Source organism: Cydia splendana, chromosome 3 (assembly GCF_910591565.1).
Source record: "Cydia splendana chromosome 3, ilCydSple1.2, whole genome shotgun sequence".
Lineage (NCBI taxonomy): Eukaryota > Metazoa > Arthropoda > Insecta > Lepidoptera > Tortricidae > Cydia > Cydia splendana.
The window spans coordinates 18,822,021-18,844,480 of record NC_085962.1 but is presented as its reverse complement, the minus strand read 5'-3'; the positions used below and the strand labels follow the sequence as shown (position 1 = coordinate 18,844,480).

The following is a 22,460-nucleotide window of genomic DNA, read 5'->3' as shown; positions in this document are numbered from 1 at the left end:
GACGGAATAGCCCCTATGACGGAATTAGCCAAATTGACTTTAAATTTTAAGGAAAATAACGCCGAACGAATCATCATCCTCGCCACTGAAATGAAATTTGCACAAATGCCATTTGCGCACCAATTTTTGGCCCACTTCGTAGTGCCCGTAAGGCGCATATTTACGAAGTACCTACATAATATATACTATAAGTCAATGGAAACCACCCCTTTAAGGTAAAGCTACAAGGCGTTACAAATCATGAGAGCGCCAACGGTGTAATGTAAACAGTTTGATAACATCACCCTTCGACATATGCATCTTATAGCTAGTAAATGTTTGACCTTTAATAAGCGGTGACCCGGCTTCGATTAATTAAGCAATTAACTCTCGATGTGGCCGCCATGAGAGTTGAGGACTAAATTGAATTGAATGAGGGCTTCGATATTGTGTAACTGGCCAGCGGGTGTTTGGTAAGGCTGGCTCAGACAATATTTGTAGGTACTTGTGGATTCCATGTAAAATATACACGGTTTCGCGTTTCAAACGAAGACCAATAGGATTTGAATGTGTAAATTATGACGAAATTGTTTTTTTTTTTTTTAAATTTCATCTTAGTATTTAAGGACAATGTTGGTGGTTCAAAATATATATCACCCCAGATATAAAAGTATGACGCTGCATTGTATTTTGAATGACAGTGTATGCGTCAACTGGAGTGTCCTGTCCTGACGTCCTCGGGCGTGGGATACAGTTTCACTCGGTCACGCTGGCGCGGTCTCCACTCCCACTCAATTTCAAGTCTTCGCCACATCTACATAAGATGCAATTTCAAACATCAAAGGTTGTTCATACCTAGCTACAGCTACATTTCAGTCTCTAACACATCCACATTAGGTTTAACTTCGCTTGACGGAACTCGAATTTGTCATTGTTTGATGCTCTGACTCTGACATGCACTAGGTAATTAATTACTTAGATAATCGTTATTTAATGCTTAGGAATCATTATTTGAGCTGCTGTTCTGGATGAGGGGAATGCATTTTGGTTTGTACCCATTAAAATACGAGTCTGTTGCCGCTTTTTAAAAACCATATAATACTTATATATACCCTACCAAAGCGTAGTAGATGGCTTTGGGGGTGCAACAGAAATCCAAAAACGATTACGTTTTTGATTGTGTTGCCTATCTTTTGCACACTTCAACTACATAAAGCTAAGATGTGTGTGTGAGGCAGCAAATAGGAATACGCCACTTTCCAACCCTAGGGACTACGTTTCACTTTCAAATTGATTCTCAGATATAAATATAACAAAGACCCACTTGAGGTATGAGAGTGGAATGGAGTGGATAGAATAATTCCTTCTCCCTGTAAAATTACCTAAAATAATTAATTATAATCTTTTTGACAAATAGTGCTGAAAAATAAACCCGTAAATGTGGTTATACTGATTATGTACATTTCCTTACCCATATTTTAAGGTAGCGCCACCGGTGCGCCTGCACTGATGCTGTATAATAAGTAATACATAATGCACCGACGATTCATGCGAATATGATTCTCAATTATTAAGGTTTACGGTCGTTGTCCTCAACAAGTTACGGCAGCATTATACTCAGTGTTAACGAACTCTGTTCATTTGTGGTATTAATTCGGCATGCATTCATAACTTGTAGGTAATCGTCCACACTGTTAACTTCTAAATCTTACTGCACAAACTCTGCTTATTTAGTGCACTTCAGTCACGTGCGCGTGCTGCGACCGCTGCTGTAAACCATCGCGAGCGCGGACTTCTGACCGAAGGGTGTGGTAATTCGACGATCCCGTGGGAATCTGACGAATCCTAATCCTAATTCGACAGATTAGCAAGTGACATTTGTACTTATGGGTACAATAAAATTACAATGGTATATACATGGGCGAAGTACATATGTATGTAAAGGTATACCTATATTTATTTTTAGTTATTCGTTTCATTAGCGAATTAAAGTACGATTAGGTTCTAGCAACTCATGGAAATTTTAGTTACTGTCGGCCGCCATTCAATTGGCAAACAATGCTCATTGTTATCTTTTTTTATCGAAGCGTGAAGTCAAGATAAAATTTTCTTTTTAGATGTCGTTGAAGGTCGCAGAGATTCGTTTCGTATTGTATTCGTATTGGATTTATATTTGTGGGTGTCTCTAAAATTTAATAGATAATTAATTTCGAATTTTTACTCGTATCTAATTTTTATTTTTATTTATTTTATTTTTATTTTTTTAAGACAAAAAAGAAAAACGGAATACATATGTACCCCGCGTAACTTTCATTTTATAGTCCAAGGTATAACTTTCTGAAATGTGTTTGATTTGACCCGTAAAAGGTAATAATATACCCGTAAGGTAGTAATAATAAGGTAACTCTCGATATGTGGCATGCAAACCACTAGGTAATCGAAATTCTGAACTGCATAACACTTGCGTCAGCACACTGTTTTGGCAAAAGGTCAAGAGCAATATAGTGCATAGTTGCCGCAAAACAATAGGTACACATATTGTATATAGGTTAGTTACTTGCAGGATCGACTACATGTGCCAGTCCTCCATGTTATGTTATGTTGTAACAACAGGCTGCTTTATCGCTACAGATTGTAGATGTGAAAGATACTCTGTCTGGTACTTTTCACGTACGATTTGATTTTGATTGATGAAATTTGATTTGATACCTATGCTTTTGATTGTCGGGGAAGGGCTTAGGGTACTTTTTATCACGGTTATAATAATTCTACGCAGACGAAGTCAGAAGCATAAGCTAGGCAATGTCATAAAGGTTTAAATAGTTTGACAAACACAATAAGATATATGTGGCTTTTCAACACAGAAGGGTCCCTATGCTTCATGTGCAATTAAGGACCTTTCTATAAGAATTTCTGGACCCATCTGTGAAGGAAAGCCACATATAAGTACAAAATATCTTTAAACAAATTATTTAGATGTTAATTCCATAATAAATATTGGTTTGTATATCCATTCACCATGTAAAATTTGGCTAAGGGTTGAAAACCACCCCGTATACATGAATGTGTTCGGAAGGGTTTATACCTACCGCCTAGGTTTGTTGTAAAGGTTGACGAACGCTCAATAACGCTTGTGATAGTCATTCTTCATTCTGTCCCTCTGATTAACGGAAGGCCCCGCTATAATAGACAGGAATAGGTTTTACAAAAGAGAACATTTATATCCTTTATCGATAGTCATTTTCTATGTCTATGTCATCACTGCCCTATGATATATAGGAACTATGTGGCTACCACCAGTGTGGCACTGACAATAACGCTATCGAGAACGTAACCTACTTCAAGGCATCTGTTAAATAGACTACACGATTGGCTCGAATTCGTAAGTGACACCGCTGAAGCTGAACTAGCACCATTCTTATTTCTTAGTGCCCGTAAGGCCCATGTCAATTATTCTGTTCCGTTTTGATGGCATTTCCTTTCTCCTTATCTGACAGAAGTAGTCACAGGACTATAAAATAACCGGAAATACTATCAACATCTACATTCGACTGTATGTATATAGTGTAGTTGAATATTGGCCTAACCTAACCTCGTGTCGCGACCCATTCTCTTAATATTATGTTGTTTGTGCGCAGGTATTCAGCGACATGGTGGTCCGTGACGGCGAGATGGTGTGCGTGGAGCTTGTAGCGCGGGGACGCGGCGCGGATGCTCTGGCGGTGCTGTTCCTCGGCTCCATCCGCTACGACGCACTGTCCAGGGTCTACGACTCCCGGGTGAGTGCTACAGACGGTGTGTGGAGCTTGTAGCGCGAAGACGCGGCGCGGAAGCTCTGGCGGTGCTGTTCCTCGGCTCCATCCGCTACGACGCACTGTCCAGGGTCTACGACTCCCGGGTGAGTGCTACAGACGTGACCGGGAGCTGGTAGCGCGGGGACGCGGCGCGGACGCGCTGGCGGTGCTGTTCCTCGGCTCCATCCGCTACGACGCACTGTCCAGGGTCTATGACTCCCGGGTGAGTGCTACAGACGTGACCGGGAGCTGGTAGCGCGGGGACGAGGCGCGGAGGCGCTGGCGGGACTGGGGGCCTACTGTGAAAACCGAAATTCGCAAATTGCGGGGATCTTTCTCTTTTACTCCAATGAATTAAGGTGTAATTAGATTGACAGAAAAAAATGACCGAAATTTGCGTACTTCGATTTTTGCAGTTACAGCTTTGTTCCTCGGCTCCATCCGCTACGACGCGCAGTCTAGGATCTTCGACTCCCAGGTGCTTCTTCGCCATCGGAAAATTGTCTCATACCGCAACAAAGACACCATTTCAATATTTTGTGACGTTTCCATATCTCACCGGATTAATGTAGATATGTAAACTTTACATCCGCATTCGTATTATATTGCTAAGTATCAGTATCTACGTAAGAGCCAGTGTAGAAGTGATTATAGGCTCTATCTGATAACACGTCGCTTGCTCTGACTTGGCTGTCACTTGCGACAGTATCTACTTATACGTAACTACCTCTCTGTGATACCGAGTGGATATCAATGATTATACGGATCATGTCAGAATATTTATGAGTGAGTAAATATTCAAAACTAGATGAACTGACTGTACTAGGCGTTATTTAATTACCTTATTATAAAGTAGGGGTGTGTAATGTTTTTAATAACAACTATTTTCGAATTTTCATTTTGCATAAATCGAATTGCATAATTTTGAAATGCAGAAATGATTATTTAGTATTAAAACAAAATGAATAAGAACAAATTGCATAATTTCAGTAATAATCATAATTCAGTTGCATAGTAATGTATTTGCATAACAGGCAATCAGTATAATGATCACTTTGTATACTATTTAATGCTCATAACGTTATTTTTCTATAAAAACCACGCACGCCTTCCAAATGTCCAGGACCTCATGGTCCCGAGAATTTGTAAGAGACAGACAAAATAATAATAATAATTCAGCCTATACACGCCCCACTGCTGGGCACAGGCCTCCTCTCACGATGGAGAGGGTAATAAAATGTGTACTATTATAAAATAAGTCGGTTCTGGCGCTTCGCCGGCCGCTGCCACGGCACGCTCGCTTTGCTCGCTCGGCTCGCGCGCTGTAGGGTCGCAGTTCTACCTAACACTCCTCCTCGCTTCGCTCGTCGTCGTACCTAACGGCGACCTGCCTTAAGGTAGAACATGTAAGTTGTTTTATAGTTTATGTCATATTATATTATGCCACCCGATCATTCGTTAAAATATAGTTCTGCATTTTATCATAATACTAACTGTATATTATAACAAGTAAAATTATTCCTAATGATCGTTATAAAGAACGTTTTTATGATTATAGAACATTCTGTAATTTAATTATTATATCGAATAATATTATGGATTTTGTTTCTATATATTATGTTTATTATGAGTTTTAAAAGTAGTTAAATGTAATTATGCAAAATGTTTGTATTAAAATTGAACGGCACCCATTTCCTTAATCACAAAATAATAGATGTAATATCACGCTCCGCGATTGTTGCGCCATTTAGGGTCATAGCTAAATTGGTTGTTTCCATACTTGCGCTATAGTATTTCCAATTTAACAAGAGCCCTAAATAGCATAACAATCACGGAGCGTGACTGTACATATTTGTTAAATGATTTGAGTAAATTCTATTTAAATATGTTTAGCATTAGCATAGCAAGAGTAATTGGTGTAAACCGTTCTTGTGAATAAAATAATGGTGTGATGTGGGACTTAACGTCGTTAAAATAGAGTAACTTAGTCTGGAGTATAGGTTTATAAAGGCAGGGACACTTATCCCACGTAGGCAACGTTATGCAATGCATTATGACATCTGAACCCTGAAATTTGTATGCTTAGAAACTAGTGTCCGACCGAAACATGTTTTTTTGCCGAAACCGAAACCGAAACCGAATGTTCGGCTTTGGCTCTAGTTTCGGCCGAAACCGAAACCGAAACCGAACCTTTTGTAGACTTGTTAAAATCGTTGAAAAAATGTCATAAAACTGCTTTTACACACATATTATGGGGCTGTCAACACCCAATGTCCTTGAAATTGATGTTACTTAAGCAGTTTTTTAAGAAAATTACTAGAGTTAGACCAAGATAATTCTGCAACGATTATTTTATTTTAAACGTCAAAACTTCTATGAAATTATGACGTATAAATAACATTTGCACTAGTTTCACTGCGTATGCTATCAAAATGATTGCAGCATTTTCTTGGTCTAACTCTATTGATTCACCAGTCAAGCCAACATGTAGATACAGGGTCAAACAAAAACGCGAGCGCAGCGAGCGCGAATTTTTTGTTGACAATATCGCAAGGCCGGCTACCGATCTTCACCTGGGCCTAAACATCCGAAGTGCCCCAGTGAGGCGAACTTTCATGCGAAGTCAAAGCCGTGCTTCAGGTTTCAGGATAAGTAGTTAAGCACAGACTCCAACCAATGTCCATTGTATTAAAAAGCGAGATACATATTTCCTTGAGCGCTGGTGGCCTAGCGGTAAGAGCGTGCGACTTTTAATCCGAAGGTCGCAGGTACAAACCCCGGCTCGTACCAATAAGTTTTTCGAAAGTTATATACGAAATATCATTTGATATTTACTATTTTCTTTTCGGTGAAGGAAAAAAATCGTGAGGAAGCCGGACTAGTCCCGATAAGGCCTAGTTTACTCTCTGGGTGCTAGTGCATACGCCAATTCTTGGGATTAGTTGTCAATTTGACCCCAGGCTCCCATGAGCCGTGGCAAAAATTCCGGGATTACGCGAGGAAGATGATGAGTTTTCTTATTATTCCTTTGCCCAGGCCCAGTAACATGCGACAGTGCTATCTCATTTACTCCGATACAATTAGACAGTGTGCGCGATATAGGTATTAACAGCCTCTTAAGACTGCGTCGACCGTCTAGTGGCGCCCTCATTAGTGGAATTGTGTTTTATACAATTAATAATAATAATTAACCAATTAATTTCTATACCTATACATGAATCAGTATATGTAGGTACATATTAATATTGTTGTCCTACTTATTCCCCAACTTTTGGTCTTTGTCACATAGTTTAGTTTCATAGTACGAAGTACCATTTCGTAAGTTTCGGCCCGGCCGAAAGGTTCGGCCGTTTTTTGGCCGAAACCGAAACTACAGCCGAAACATGATTTTTTGGCCGAAACTGGCCGAAACCGAAACCGAAACCGAACCTTCGGTCGGACACTATTAGAAACGTACTTGTCATGCGTTGCGTTGCGTATGACAAGTATGTTTCTATGCGTACAAATTTCAGGGTTCAGATGTCATAATGCATTGCATACGTTGCGTACGTGGGATAAGTGTGTGCCGAGCTTTATTCTGACATAAATACATAAATACATGCTCTTATATGTATACGATAAGGCTATGCTTGTGTGCACTTTGCGGCCACCTATATTTGAATACCAGCCGGGGCAAATATATGTTTTTAAGCATAGTTGTAAGTATCTGTGGCGTCAAAGTTAGTCTGCCTTTGCCTTTCTGTCGTTATAAAATTACTAATAGCCCTCATCAAATTATTACATTATTATCATTAACAGTCGTTGTACCTAATCCAACAAGATTAATCGTGTCACTCGTTTCAGTAATGTTATTTGAAGCTCGGACAAGCAGCAATTTATTGAGGCATTTAATTACTTAATTTGTGTTGTCTGTGACAGACTAACTTAGCCGTTTGAATTTGTATTAATTAAGTACCGAGGTAATGCTGTCAGCGAAAAATAAAGCCTAGTCATTTTATGGTTCCTCAAAACATAATACCTTAAAGCCTGAATTTATCATGTTGATACGTGAAAAGTACAGACTATACAGTATTACTATACCTACTTATAAGTATGAAGCACTGATGTGACGACTGACGTGCTAATCGGAATATTGCTGAGTAAGGTACATTTAGTTGCAGACATAGTTGGCTCTCCGCAAATAAACTTGGATGCGAAAGGGGGGTGGGGGGAGGTGTTGGGCTTCAACTATCTGTGCAGACTGTACATACCCATGCAGGAAGCACGATAACCCGCGCTGTTCCCGGTTTAAGCTCAGAAACATCGATACATGCACTAACTCGTTTTAAACTCGATAACTTGCCAACCGCACTTCGAGCACAACATCAGATGTGCCGAAAACATTGAGAAAACTAACTTTACCGAGTATGACGTGAAGCTAGTCCAATTTTACCCTAGTAAGCCACTATTAGTGGTAAGTTTCAAGTTTTGTAGAACACGCCTTTAAACAAATATCGCTCGTTCTAAAGGGACCCACAGATTACCAGTTCGCCGGACGATATCAGCCTGTCAGTTATTCGGAACTGTCTCACCTTTTGCGTTTAACTGACAGGCTGATATCGTCCGGCGAACTGGTAATCTGTGGGACTCTTTATAGATTAGCTATCGGAAGTAATTAAAACAGAAACTAATGATTACGACCAACCTTCACAGTAAAGTAATGCCAAATTAGTATATCCTCGCCAGTTCGTGAATTAGTCATATGACCATGCAAATATTGTGACGGCATTTAGGAAAACATTTGCAAGTCCGCACTGTTTACAATAGGCTATAATTTACCAAACTTGTCAAAATAACTACTCTCTATGAATTGTCGATTGAAAATATAGTAAAAAAAAAACAACGGGTTGCACTCCGGGAGTGCCGACAGAAGTGAAAACTCAATGACTAGTCCAAAATGTCTGCAGCACTATGTATAATTGACCCATCCTCCTTTCTATTGAAAAACTTTAGTTCCGAAATTGCTGGCCAGTGAGCTTTACGTCTACCACCAGTTTTCACATTGACATAACGCTCTCGTCTACGTAATTTACTTTCTGTACATCTCGCTTGCACTAATATGCGAGTACGAGCGAGATGCATAGAAAGTAAGTTACGTAGACGTGAGCGTATACGTCAATGTCAAAACTGATGGTAGACGTACTTAAATTTGTAGCGTTAATTGCTTAAAATTCGAATAGAAATTGTAAAGTTACCTTGCAGACCTCGCATCTAAATATATTTGGTCATGATATTTTGAGTTTTATTCACCAGTACTAGAGTTCACTTTTATTAGCGATTTCATCAAGATGTAGCTTTATTGAATTATATTGGAGTGATATAAAGTTATGTAACTGTGAGATCCTCGTATTTCAGCCCGTACTAGATTAGAACATTGAGCTTTATTGCTTAATATAAAAGTCCAGTTTTAAATAATTGACCTGATTATGATACGTTATGATATGACTAAAGTTCTTTGGTGAAAAACATTGTCCGTCACACATGACGTCAGCGCGTTACGCGTTACGCGTTACACGTTACGCTGTCTCGAGTTTATCATTTCTTCCCCACCTCAACAAGTGCTCAGCGCCGCTAAAGAACTTTTCACTTCAAAAAAGCATAATTTTTCACTCTATTGTTTATCTTTAAACCTCGTCGTCTAGTGTACACGACACAAGCATTATTTAGCTTACTATTTGACGGTCGATTTATGTAATATTTATTTATTAATTACACCTGGCAAGAGTAGAATCTTCTTGTAATAAAATCATGAACAGGACGTGGCATTGGCAACATCGCGTGAGTAGTCAGGGTTCTGTCGCCGCCATAACTGAGTGTTTCCATGAACCTAGCCTAATCTCATTAATGGTCGTTGTACACTCCGGCCAGTGCGCCTTTATTTCTTACGTAACATAGTCAAGTGTACTTAGTACACTTGTAATAAAATGTACCGTTATGTCCTACCAGGAGCTACTTGATGGATACCCACAGGTATTACAATTGGGAAATGAGAATATATGAATATATGTCTGCGTCAAAACATTGCAAAAACATGTTGACCTTGTCATTATGTCCTGTAGATTACCCTAGTGACCAAAATACAACCTGGTGATAAGGTTGTTGACCAATTAGGAAGTAAAGCATCATAAAATTATCTATTATGTTAGCTCGTAGATGATTTAATTTTATAAAAGTAGGTAACTAAAACAGCATTATTTTTAAAAGTACTTGATCTGTTGCGGTAAATAGTTAGAATAGGGAATATTAGGCAAAGCTCTGCGTAGGTGGCACCATTAGCACATACAGTAAACAAACCTCATTGGCATCATCAATGACACATCACACGTCACGTCAATCACATGGCCTACCGCGAAACACGACAATCGAAAGTTCGGTTTCTGTCTCTCTATCACTCTTGTTTATTCTACCGATAGAGAGGTAGAGATAGAAATCCCGATTGTCGCGTTTCGCGGTAGGCCACCTGTAAACAAACCGCCTTGGTGCATCAATGTCATAGTGAAAACTTGTCAAAAAACTGTTTAAGGCCTAGTATATATAAGTTACTCTATGGTTTACTAAACAAATTAGTGCTGCACTCTGGCGGCAGAACATTGCAGTAATACTCCATATTATATGATTATTTTGTAAGTATATTATTTAAAAGGGGAAACGATATCGGTGTGAAAACTATTTTTTTACATGTATATCATTTGTGTTGATAACGTGAGTATTGGTCTATTAAACTGTAATGTACTATACTATATGAAACTATCTTACGTAAACATTTGGGGCATGTTCGATTACCGCCCCATATGATAGACGTTGTTGACATACAAACAAACATAAACTGTTTGCTTATGCATGTTACAACAGGTAATTGTTTGTTTACGTTAGTAGCGCATATACAAATTCCAATGTAAATGGTTTGAAGTAATTATTAGGTACTGAAAATATTCGAAGAAGGAAAAGATCATGTGGCGGGGCAGTTTAATAATAGAAACAGCTAATAATAACAGCTAGTTCATTTAAAGCCGTATACATATACAATTATATATTCTCCAGAGCTCCATTAGCACTATTTTATAAGTTAAATGTAACTAACGACTATGGATCTATGTCAGAAATAAAATTATTATTTTTTTAGGAAGGTACCTAATAAATCGGCCATGAAGGAATATAGGTACTACAATATAGAGCGGTTAATAGTGGTCACGACCTTCAGTCATGAGGATACTACGGGCGTCAAGAGATTTCTGGATTCATGATGGAAGAAGAAAAGAAGATACATTCTCATGACGCGACCCCCTCGAAATGAAAAAAAAAAATTCACGACCTCCTTTAGTTCGTTTTTTTTTAGCATTAGAAATAAGGTAAACAATCTTGATGTGTCTTTTTATTGATAAACACGTTTTAAAAATAAGTCACGGCAAATATGTAACAATTATGAATCTAATACGATCATTTATATTCTTCTGCTTTATAAGTAATAGTTACTGATTTTTTTAAAGCGTTTTTCAATTAAAAGACATGTCAAGATCGCTTACCTTCTTTCAAGTTCTTTCTAATGCTAAAAAAAACGAACTATAGTAAACGCTTCATGATGAATTAACATACCTAGTCTAACATAGTTTGTGGCGCATGAGCATCGGCCCGCCAATCAGCGCAATTAAACGCTGCGCCGGCGACTGCGATTCACAAGTTCACACCGCTTGCCGTTTCGGCTGAACCAATAAGTGTGAATTTAGATTCTTCTTGGGTAACCTAATTTCTGACGGACTAGACTAGTGGGTAACTCCATTCGCCACTGTTCTGTAGGCAGTACGATCTTGAGGCTCAGCCTTTTGTATAGACTAGGGACTTTTTGGACCGCATCAGTCCATGTCATGGGCGCCTTAGCTCTTTCGAACTTCTACGCTCCCTCGCTAAGTCTTCCCGTGTGTCAAAAGACTATAACGACCCTTTGGGTACATGATTGATGGAGCACGTCTAAGATATATTAGCATTTATGATGTTAAGTGAATATCAGGAGCATTCGACTACAGCAACAATCTCGAACTCCAAGTCGTAGTTATGTATGTATATTTAATTTGAATGTCGATAAAGTATATATATAGTAATATAGTTATTAAGGGATACATATTGGGTTGCAAACAGTTTGAAATCATATTATTGATTTACATACTGCCTTGTGTCATACTCATCAGTCATCAATGCAGATTAATTAAATGTCATATGTTTAATGACATACTTTGTAGCCATAATATTCAAACGAATACTTCCCACTTGTCATGTGATGATGATGATGATCATTCCGGCCGATTTCGACCATGGCGACCACTTCAACTCCTAGTTATCTAGCTCGGCGCCTCGGCGCTCGTGCGCCCGAATAAGGCTGACGTAGCGCGCGGCTACGTTGTAGCCGATCTTTGAGGTGAACCCCGCGCACATAATATGCATATCGGTATAAATCATTTTATTTATTTATTATCATAATAAACAATCGAAAATATTTCAATAGTAGTTATGCGACCAGAGGGAATCCCGTTATTTAGATAACAGAAGTCAAGTTATGCTGAAGACGAGTTCATTGTCGAGTTGATATCTTTTGCGAATTAGTCATCGGTGGCCTCTCAATGTTGGACTAATTGTCGCAAGTCCTTGATCAGAATCAAAATGCGTTGATCGTTTATCATTGCTTGTATGAGAAAAATATAATCGTCATCAGCCAATAAGTTTTGCGCGTTTTAAAACAACTTGCTAGAATGGTCTTAAAATGGCAGCGTTACTTCAACTGTAGATTCTTAAGCGCCACTTGCACCATCCCACTAACCCGGGGTTATCCGGTTAATCCGGGAATCCAGTGTCAATTTTTACTGGTAACCATGGTAACTCCAGGTTTAACCGGCTAACCCCCGGGTTAGTGAATGGTGCAAGTGGCCCTAAGAGTAGCTAGCAAGTCTGATCTCCAAATACGTGTATTTATTATTGAGATTGCGGTTACACTTATATTAGAAGCTGCTGCGACAAAAAGCTTTATGGGTTAGGTAGTGCCAAGCGTGGCTCACTCCGCGGTTTCGCCGCGTCGCGTCGCTACAAGAGAGTGAACCTTCTGTACCTAGTACTATTATTTATTCTGTGGTAGTGCTTATATTCTGGGTCAGCCCAGGGCGTGCTCTATCTGTACCTCTCAACAAAATGTGTCGATGACTTCGCTCCAGTTCTTTAAGACAACAGGCAAGCTTGATAGGCGTCTTGAGACGAGCACCCGCTCTCTGCCGCATTTTGAAATTGTGTTCACTCGGGAATTTAATTAATACAAAGATGTTATATCCGGGAATCTAGCTTTGCCATGGCGCTTTTTTTGTATTCTATGTAAAAATATGGGAAAAATACTTTTTTTTCTTGTTAGGCTCTGTAAGCTTTTCATTAGGTATATGTTATTGAACGAGCGAGCACGAAGCGCGAGCTTTCGTATGTCTGTCCGACGGTTCTTCTCTACAGGTCGTATTTCCTTAACTAATTATTTACATGAAATTTTGATGAAAAAAAATGTTTTTTGGTTATTTCCGTTTCCAGTTTTTTTTTATGTCGGAGCCATACATTTATTAAATTTTTAGCTATGCAGAGACTGACTTACGAGGTCTACTACAGCTCACGAAGCTACTAGTCTAATTTTGTGCACATACCTACTTAGACGGTATTCGCGCGTACAATGAGGTGCATCTACCCCGTCCTGACGACATATACCTACCTACCTAACTAGTGTCCAACCGAAAACCGAAGGTTCGGTTTTGCTCTAATTTCGGCTCTAATAAACATGATTTTTATGCCGAAACCGAAACCAAAACTTCGGCCGTACACTACTGAAAATACAGTTTCGGCGTCGCTGAAAGGTTTGGCAGTTTTTTGGGCCGAAACGGAACCTTCGGCTGAAACACAGTTTCGGCATCGCTGAAAGGTTCGGAAGTTTTTTTGGCTGACACGGAAGCTTCGGCTGAAACATTTTTATGCCGAAACCAAAATCAAAACTTCAGTCGGACACTAATATAACGCGAATAAGGTTAACGCGTGACCGTCACCCAGCCCGAAGGAAGGGGGAAAGTAACGACAGAGAGGCTGACGTCATGTCGCCCACGCGACGGCGACGCTCTGTTATATAGGGATTTAGGGAATAGGGCGACTTGCTTGTGCTACTCGTTTAACTTTATACGTAAGTTATGTTGTTATCCCAGACACTAAATAGACAGTTGTATTGGTCAATTTACTTCGACTACATGGGTTTCACCATTACTATAACATTCTCAAGATGAAAGATCTTATAGTTACGCTAATCTAATAGGTTATGGTGGTCAAAACAGGCGTTTTTGTTCCAATTTAAATAAATAAATATATATTTTGGACATCTTACACTGATCGACCGCCCCAAACTAAGCATAGCTTGTACTATGGGTACTAGGCGACGATATATAAATACAACTGGCAACACCTCATCACAAATCTTGTGCGTATGGTAAATCTTTTGCGGTACGAGCTGTTCAACTTTGGAATGAGTTGCCTCCCTCCTTAAGGCAATCGCAGGCCGTTGCGTCGCTTAAGGGGCAGTTAAAAAAGCTGTGGTTATCGGACCGGAATTAACTTGTTCGTGACTATAGATATATTATATATTTATTATATTTAACGTAGGTATTCTATATATTTGTTACACTGTTCTAATTTTTTTATCCTATAATTATTTATTTTTGTCCTATTTTATAATTTTATTGACTTTCCTCTAGTCTATTGTACTCAGTGCTATATTTGTCTACCGTTCTTCATCAATTCTCATCTACTCAAAGGTTAACTGGAAGAAATCCCTTAAAGGGATAAGTTCCCCAAGTAACAATTTGTGGTTCTACAGTAGTCGATAGAACGTTTCCCAAATACCACCTAAGGTCCTATAAAAGACCAAACAAGATTGTATAAAGCCGAAATGGCGCATCTTATGTGCCATTCAGTGATATAGTAGACCTGTAGCAGTGTCAGTCGTGACGTTTTAGGTCTATAAAAGTGATGTGATGATCACTTTTGTGCTAATTTGTTGTCAGTAACGCCATTATAGTGTTAATTTATACTATAGTGGCATTTGAGATTCCATTATAGTGCTTGTTTTATACTATAGTAGTATTTGAAATTGTATTATAGTGCTTTTTAGGGTTCCGTACCCAAAGGGTAAAACGGGACCCTATTACTAAGACTTCGCTGTCCGTCCGTCCGTCCGTCCGTCTGTCACCAGGCTGTATCTCACGAACCGTGATAGCTAGACAGTTGAAATTTTCACAGATGATGTATTTCTGTTGCCGCTATAACAACAAATACTAAAAACAGAATAAAATAAAGATTTAAATGGGGCTCCCATACAACAAACGTGATTTTTGACCAAAGTTAAGCAACGTCGGGAGTGGTCAGTATTTGGATGGGTGACCGTTTTTTTTTTTTGCTTTTTTTTTGTTTTTTTTTTGCATTATGGTACGGAACCCTTCGTGCGCGAGTCCGACTCGCACTTGCCCGGTTTTTTATACTATTGTTGAATTCGTAGTTCCTTTACTACGAAATTTGCTATCAAGTTTTCCATCAACTGTTGTGAGTGGTTTTGCTGTGTGTTTACTTCACATAAACGGTACTAAGTAAAATGGTGATAAGTAAAGACTTTATATTAATATGCGCCATTTAGATGTCGAATAATTCGGTCCTTAGTGCAAAAAGTATATGGGACGGAAGTTTTACTGTTAGAATAGTATTAGTTTAATGAGGAATTTTAAATGCCCCCTCGATTTATTTATGTTTTTAATAAAATAATTTAATAAAATATTATGATATTCACCATAGTTACTACTATACAGCCAAGAAGTAAATCCGACGCTTTTATAGGCTAACTATAGAACTTACGACGAAATATTCACCGCCATCATGATTAAAATTAGGGTTCCAAAAGAATTTTGCTGTGACCCAGTTACACCTACAAACTCTTTAGAAAGATATAGGATTTTTTTTAATTTAGATGTAGTTATTACTGTTATTTCCTTTTTCAGTGTGATTGGTAAAAAAAATGTGCTAACAATGGATGTCGATAAATATCTAAACCGTCACGATTTTATGCTTGTATTAAATCATTGATGATAAATCTCACCTACAGTCACTAATATCACTGGGGTCTTTTTTATCAATTCATTAAAATATGAAAATATTTTGTACGGAACCACATTATGTGGCTTAGGCCTGAACTTATATATGCAAGATATAAGTAGCCATTACAGATCAAATTTATCATTTACAAGTAGTCGTTTTCTACCTTTATGTAACAACTCGGTTTATAAAAGACATAAAAACTCAACTATAACGCTGTTGTCTTTTAAAAGAAAAAACAAAACCACTATACAACAGTTTTGTGATATAAAAGAGTCATTGTGACGTTTACAGCGATGAGATATAATAGGGATTTAAAAACTACTAAAGCGCTTTTTAACGCTATAAATATGTCCCAAAAACGCTACTATAGAGCAAAACAGTTCTGTAATAGTGTTCATATGACTACTAAAGTATTATGTACTATAGCAGTGATCTCTAAAGCCACTATATCCTGAAATCGTTGTATAGCTGGGTTTTTGTCACTGTTAGAACACAAAACTATAGCGGCTAGCAGGGAACCTTAATAGCGCAAACTACTAAAGTATTATGTACTATAGCAGTGATCTCTAAAGCCACTATATCCTATAATCGTTGTATACTTGGGTTTTTGTCACTGTTTATACACAAAACTATAGCGGCTTGCAGGGAACCTTAATAGCGCAAACTACTAAAGTATTAGGTACTATAGCAGTGATCTCTAAAGCCACTATATCCTAAAATCGTTGTATAGTTGGGTTTTTGTCACTGTTAAAACACAAAACTATAGCGGCTTGCAGGGAACCTTAATAGCGCAAACTACTAAAGTATTATGTACTATAGCAGTGATCTCTAAAGCCACTATATCCTAAAATCGTTGTATAGTTGGGTTTTTGTCACTGTTAAAACACAAAACTATAGCGGCTTGGCAGGGAACCTTAATAGCGCAAATTAGTTGCATAAAAGTGATTCCAAATACTATTATACAGTAATATTGCTCTATAGTGGTTATATTTGAACCTGTTATAGTACACGCCTATAACGGCTCTATAAAATGATGAAATAAACCTTTACATCAATTGCTTATAGAAAATATTAGCTGTATAAGCCTATAGAGCAAAAAGGTGTTGCCAAGCGCTTTTATACGACAGGTGGTCACCTATGAAACCTTAACACATTCATTGCCATTAAGTGCTACGGGTTACGCTCGTAGCGCGTAGCCACGGTTTCGCCGTATGTAGCGCGTAGTCGCTACGAACAGTGTACCCGGCAGTCGGGTTCTTGGCCCTGAATGTGTTAATACGACGTCTATACAAGCTTTTAGCGATAAAAACTAAAATTATAGGACTAAAATGTTACTTGGGTCGCCTTTGTACTGCCTATCCTGTGCCATAAATTTGTGTTTTGTACAATAAAGAGTTTATACATACATACATACTTATTATATACATAGAAAACACCCATGACTCAGGAACAAATATCTGTATTCATCACACAAATAAATGCCCTTATATACCAGTATTCGAACACAGGACCATCGGCTTCGCAGGAGGGGTCACTACCCACTAGGCCAGACCGGTCGTCATATCCCAAAATTTCAATTGAAATAAATTAATGACGTTGCTTTTGAGTGTTAGTGATTGGAATTAAATGAAATGACATTATTATCCATCCATCTTATTCTCACTGATAGTACCCAAGTAACACACAAGCAGGATAATAGAGTAAAATTATCATCTTATTCAAATTAAGATTGCATAAATTTTGTGTATAAGCGGTGGAAATTACTAAATTCGGAATAAGAAAATATGTGGGCCTAGTGGGGTCTAAATGCTGAATAAATTTTGCATAGTATCGGTTTTGCATATTAAAGCTGAATAATACTTATTTCTTACACAGTTAGTCAGACATTATTCAGCTTAAAGCATTTGTGGTTACTAAAAGCTGCATAATAGCAGCATTAGCAGCAATTAGCTGTATATATTTTGTGTCGTGAGATATTAAGCAGACAATATTAAGAAAAATGTGATAGTGGCTACTAAATGCTGAAAAGAAGCGTCGGTGAAGACTTTCAACTGTATAAAAGCGGTTGCAGTTTCTGTTTTAATGCTAGTTTTTGAATAAAGGTGGACGCTATTACTGGAAGCTGTTGATGTTATTCAAAACTTGTTGTTCTAAAACCATTATTATCTAACATATAACTTAGTAACGCGAATAATGTGAATGCCTATTCAGAAATTTAGCACATAATAGCTGTGGCAGCAGCTTATATTCAGCACAGTCGGACGCCATTACGGTTGCTCATATTCTAACCTCTAAAATATATAGGAATTTAAAATGAACTGAAAAACCCATTTATATTCATTTATAAAACTAGTTTTATCGTAGCATAACTTGTTAAAGTACATTTTCTATCACTAAAACATCTAAACACCGCAAAAAAATTACAAATTTAAAAGTGGAGTACTACATTTTCTATATTTACTTTCTAAACAGTGCATTATTTACGCGGCGCTTTAAAATTTTAAATAAAATGTATATATATATATATATATATATATATATATATATATATATATATATATATATATATTAACAGTAAACTCGCATGCGCAATGAAATTGATGTTATGTAAACATCAAATCAATATATGGGTAATGTCCTCCTTATTTTGTATTCACTTCAGACACTACACTTTGACACGAGTTCACAAATTAAAATGGAAGACAAATCATACACAAATAGCTGAATATATTTTCTGTAACAATGCACTTTTGAACCAAAAGCTGCATAACGTGTGACTAACTGAGTCATTTTATACAAAGCTGGATAACTTTGCTTTAAAAGCGGTATAGAAGCTTTTGACAGCCTCTATACAAGTGTTATTCAGCGATTCAATGTGTGGGCACACACTTATACAGCTATTACATTACTGTTATTCAGTAATAAGCGGCGTGGGCTAGCCCACTTTGCGCCCAAACCTTCTGTATAACGTCTGTATAAGCGCTTATACAGACGTTATACAGCTACCTTAATCAGCATACAGTACGGAATGCTCTATTATTCAAACAATATTCAGCTACTTTTGTGTTACTTGGGTATCTGGACCGCATACATACATATTACATAACTACCTTTGATCATTGACTTTTTAAGTGGTCTGTATTATCTAATCAAAATATGTGACGTAATCAATATGAAATAATTATCAATAGTTATCGATACTTTTGATATATGTCCGATAATGTAGGTTGGTTTGGTTGGGTGTAGGTTTTACTAAGGCCGCAGTCTGGACGCACGCGAACGGCGGGGGTGCGAGCGGCAAGTCTGCGGCCTAACCGCCTATACAGGCTAATCAAATAAATTGGGCTACTATTTGAATCTAGAGTTACAAAAATAAGTTTTTGAGAGTCACAATGTAGATGAGGGTGGAGGATTGCTTTACTGTCTACGGAGCGTCAGGGCGCCGCGGCGCACAGTTTGGGAACCCCTGATCCAGTCTATTGTCAATTAACTGGGTGGACTCTACCATCGCACGCAAAACTAGGGCGGTCTAGCTAGGGTTTCGACAACCCTCTTCCCACACCGTCTATCGATGATGCAACTTATGACTGTTGTTGAGTAGTGTTACAGAATAAGTAATAATTTTACTACCTAATTTTACATTAAAGGAAAAAATGGAAAAAAATTGGAATATCGCTCGTATCTGCTTCAAAATATTACTGACTGGCTACAGATTGTCAGAATCTCAGTTCGATTAACGTTTTCTTGAACGACGTGGCGATTGTTAACGCCAAGATCTGAACTACTGACTATCCTAAGGAACTTATACACACATAGATGCGTAAATATACAGACACTAAAACGATTACGATAGCTTGTATGGCGTGTCCGCGGGCTGTGGTCTATGGTGGTGTAGCCGCTACCCAGTCAACAGGCCAACACTATAATTAAACCTTACATGGCTTCATGCCCTTTATGCTCCAATAAGATCGGTCCAATCAACAACAAAACTCCCATAAACAATTTAGTATTCCTGGTCTTCTCCCGACCACTCCCTTTTTAATTAAGGTGACAGATAACAAAATTTTCGAGACGTATTTACATAATGCTATTTATCATCTGTTTAATGTGATCTAAATAATTAATGTGCCCCTAGTAATTATTTGTTATATATAGGTACAAGGGAGCAAAGTTGCTGTTTGTCTCTCCCTTCGTGCTGTATTTAAATTTGAAACCAGAGCGAATTTGCTCGTAAAAACTGTTGCGAGTGTAGAGAACGATTCAAAAAGGTGAATCGAATCCTGGACGATACTGCGAAGGCCTCAAGGTTCGAGCAGTGGTGGATTTGCAGTCTTGGCTGCCCTAGGCCCCAGGCCCTGTAGTAACTACTAGCCGTTCCTTTCTCAGCAACCAGACTGCCGCCTTGCTGCCGCCCCTAATGTCTTGCCGAAAAAACATTCCTGCACTTTGCTGCAGAGTGTTACAATTTTATTCAACTTAAAATGAAAGGGACTGTATGACGGCGGCTAAGTTCTTGTTGCTCTTAAAAGTCGGCGGTAACTTGATATTCAAAAAACATTTGCATGAAATACAGAAATGCCTCCAAAGTACACAATTTAGGCTGTAGTCTCGTCAGTCTCCCCACGAGCCGACGTCACGGCGCCACTACTTGTTGAGCACCCGGCCGGGGGCATGATTATTTATTTCGGTCATTAATCCGGCGGGACGGAGTGGCGTGAAATGTGAGACATATTTATTAATTTACATATACATGGGCAACACTAAAAGGTTTTAGAACGAGGCACTTGTTTTCTGTTATAGGTGCCTACTTTTTCTGACGCGAACAATTTTTGCAACTAATTTTTATAACTTGAAAAGCACATGGCGCCTTTTTAGGTATATGGAGATTTTGGGCCCTTAGCGTTTATTTTATGGCGGTTGCGGAGTAATCGAGATTAAAGTAATATCTAATTCGGAGGTAGGCTAGTCCCATGTAAATTTAACGATTTTAATCCGAGAGAAGGAAAATAACTAGCTTTAATCAAGCTATTATTAACCGACCTGATTAGTTTCCTGTCTTATTTTTCCAATTCCAACGAATGACAAAGCCCATTAACATTTAATTAGTTACTACACATTTTTCCTTTCAACTGACGTTATAACTCGATTCGTACTGGCTTATTTTTTTTATTTAAAATTTATTTAACAATACATAACCAGTCAACCATATATGTTTCCAATTTTTTAAGCATATATTTGGCTGCGAGTCTTGCAGTTTTTTACGTGTTAAGTTTTGGATGGGATTTGGGAATTTTAGCAATTGATAGTTCTTTTACTTTTCCCGTATTTATATTGACTTGTGCTATATTCCAGCAATCGTCGCTATCAACGAAGGTAGCGCAGCGCATGTCATTCGGGCTGCTGGGGCGGGCGGCGGCGCGCTGCGAGTTCGTGCGCATGAAGGGGCCTCACGGCAAGGGGCATGCCGAGATGGCGGTGGCTCGGCCGAGGGGCGCTGGCGTTGATACGCCTACGTCCGAGCCTGGGCTGGCGGCTACCGATCTCTGGGACAGTGATTGGGAGGAGGATCCAGAGGAGATGTTCATGTATCGACATCAGGTGAGTGAAACAGCCGCCGACGGGCGCGGGAAGTGACGCTTCTGCTTTCAATACTTGGGGCTACTGATCTCCTGAGTTGTTCTGCTGTTCATGATCGACACTAGGTTAGGTTGAGGTAGGGGCTCGCCCTAGAGGCGTGGAACGTTCCTACTTTTGAAAGGTCGTGGCTATAGATCTGTGGGATAGTTTGTTAAATCCTACTTCTATTAATTTCTGGAAGGAGTTGTTCATGCATGTATCGTTATCAGGTGGGTGAAAGAAAGACAGGAACACGCTTGGTTAATGGACGTAGAAATCGATATTTCCGAGGAGAACTACAGAGGAGCTCCAGCAGAAAACAAATGCTACAGGCCTGTAGGATCCAGCCGCCCGTAAACAGGAGGAGTTGAACTATATCCAAAAGCACAAAAAAGTACAAAGGAGTGTCGATTAAGCCCGTACGGGCCACACAGCTCGACCTGCTTTTGAACGTATGTAGGCTGAAGGTACAGGCCTGGCAACTAGTTTAAACCGGAGCCGAAGTCAAAACTTTTAAAACTATTTGGCTTTGAAACTTGGCTCCACTTCAACAAATTAATGTAAATCTCGATCAGTGTTTGCAATCTGCTCCTTAGTAACGTTAATCTCTATTCTCTAATCGTCTGGCGGGTTGGCCAAATAGTTTTCTTGTAGGTGCGGGTGATGTTTTCAGACATAAAGTTGTTGTTGTTAAGGAAGAGTTTCTATTTGCATTTTTTGGCAGTAGATACCTAGTGCTAGTGTTTTAAGCTACACAGCTGTGTTTTCAGAACTTGAGGTAATTAGCTTTCTTACTAATACAGAAGGGTTGCTTTAGGGCTTAGGCAGTCCTTAAGAAAGAGTCTTGCACTCTTCTCATAACTTGGGAGGTAATTTCAAGTTTATTTT

The 22,460-nt window shown here is 38.7% G+C and overlaps 1 protein-coding gene across 1 annotated transcript in view; it reads left to right on the top strand.

Moving 5' to 3' along the window:
* The window catches only part of LOC134789384 (uncharacterized protein KIAA0930 homolog), a 77,811-nt gene that overhangs the window by 50,574 nt on the left and 4,777 nt on the right, over positions 1-22,460 (top strand). The window contains exons 5-6 of the mRNA XM_063760016.1: positions 3,618-3,758; positions 21,309-21,554. Of these exons, the coding sequence (XP_063616086.1) occupies positions 3,618-3,758; positions 21,309-21,554 (387 nt within the window). The remainder of the gene's footprint in view (positions 1-3,617; positions 3,759-21,308; positions 21,555-22,460) is intronic.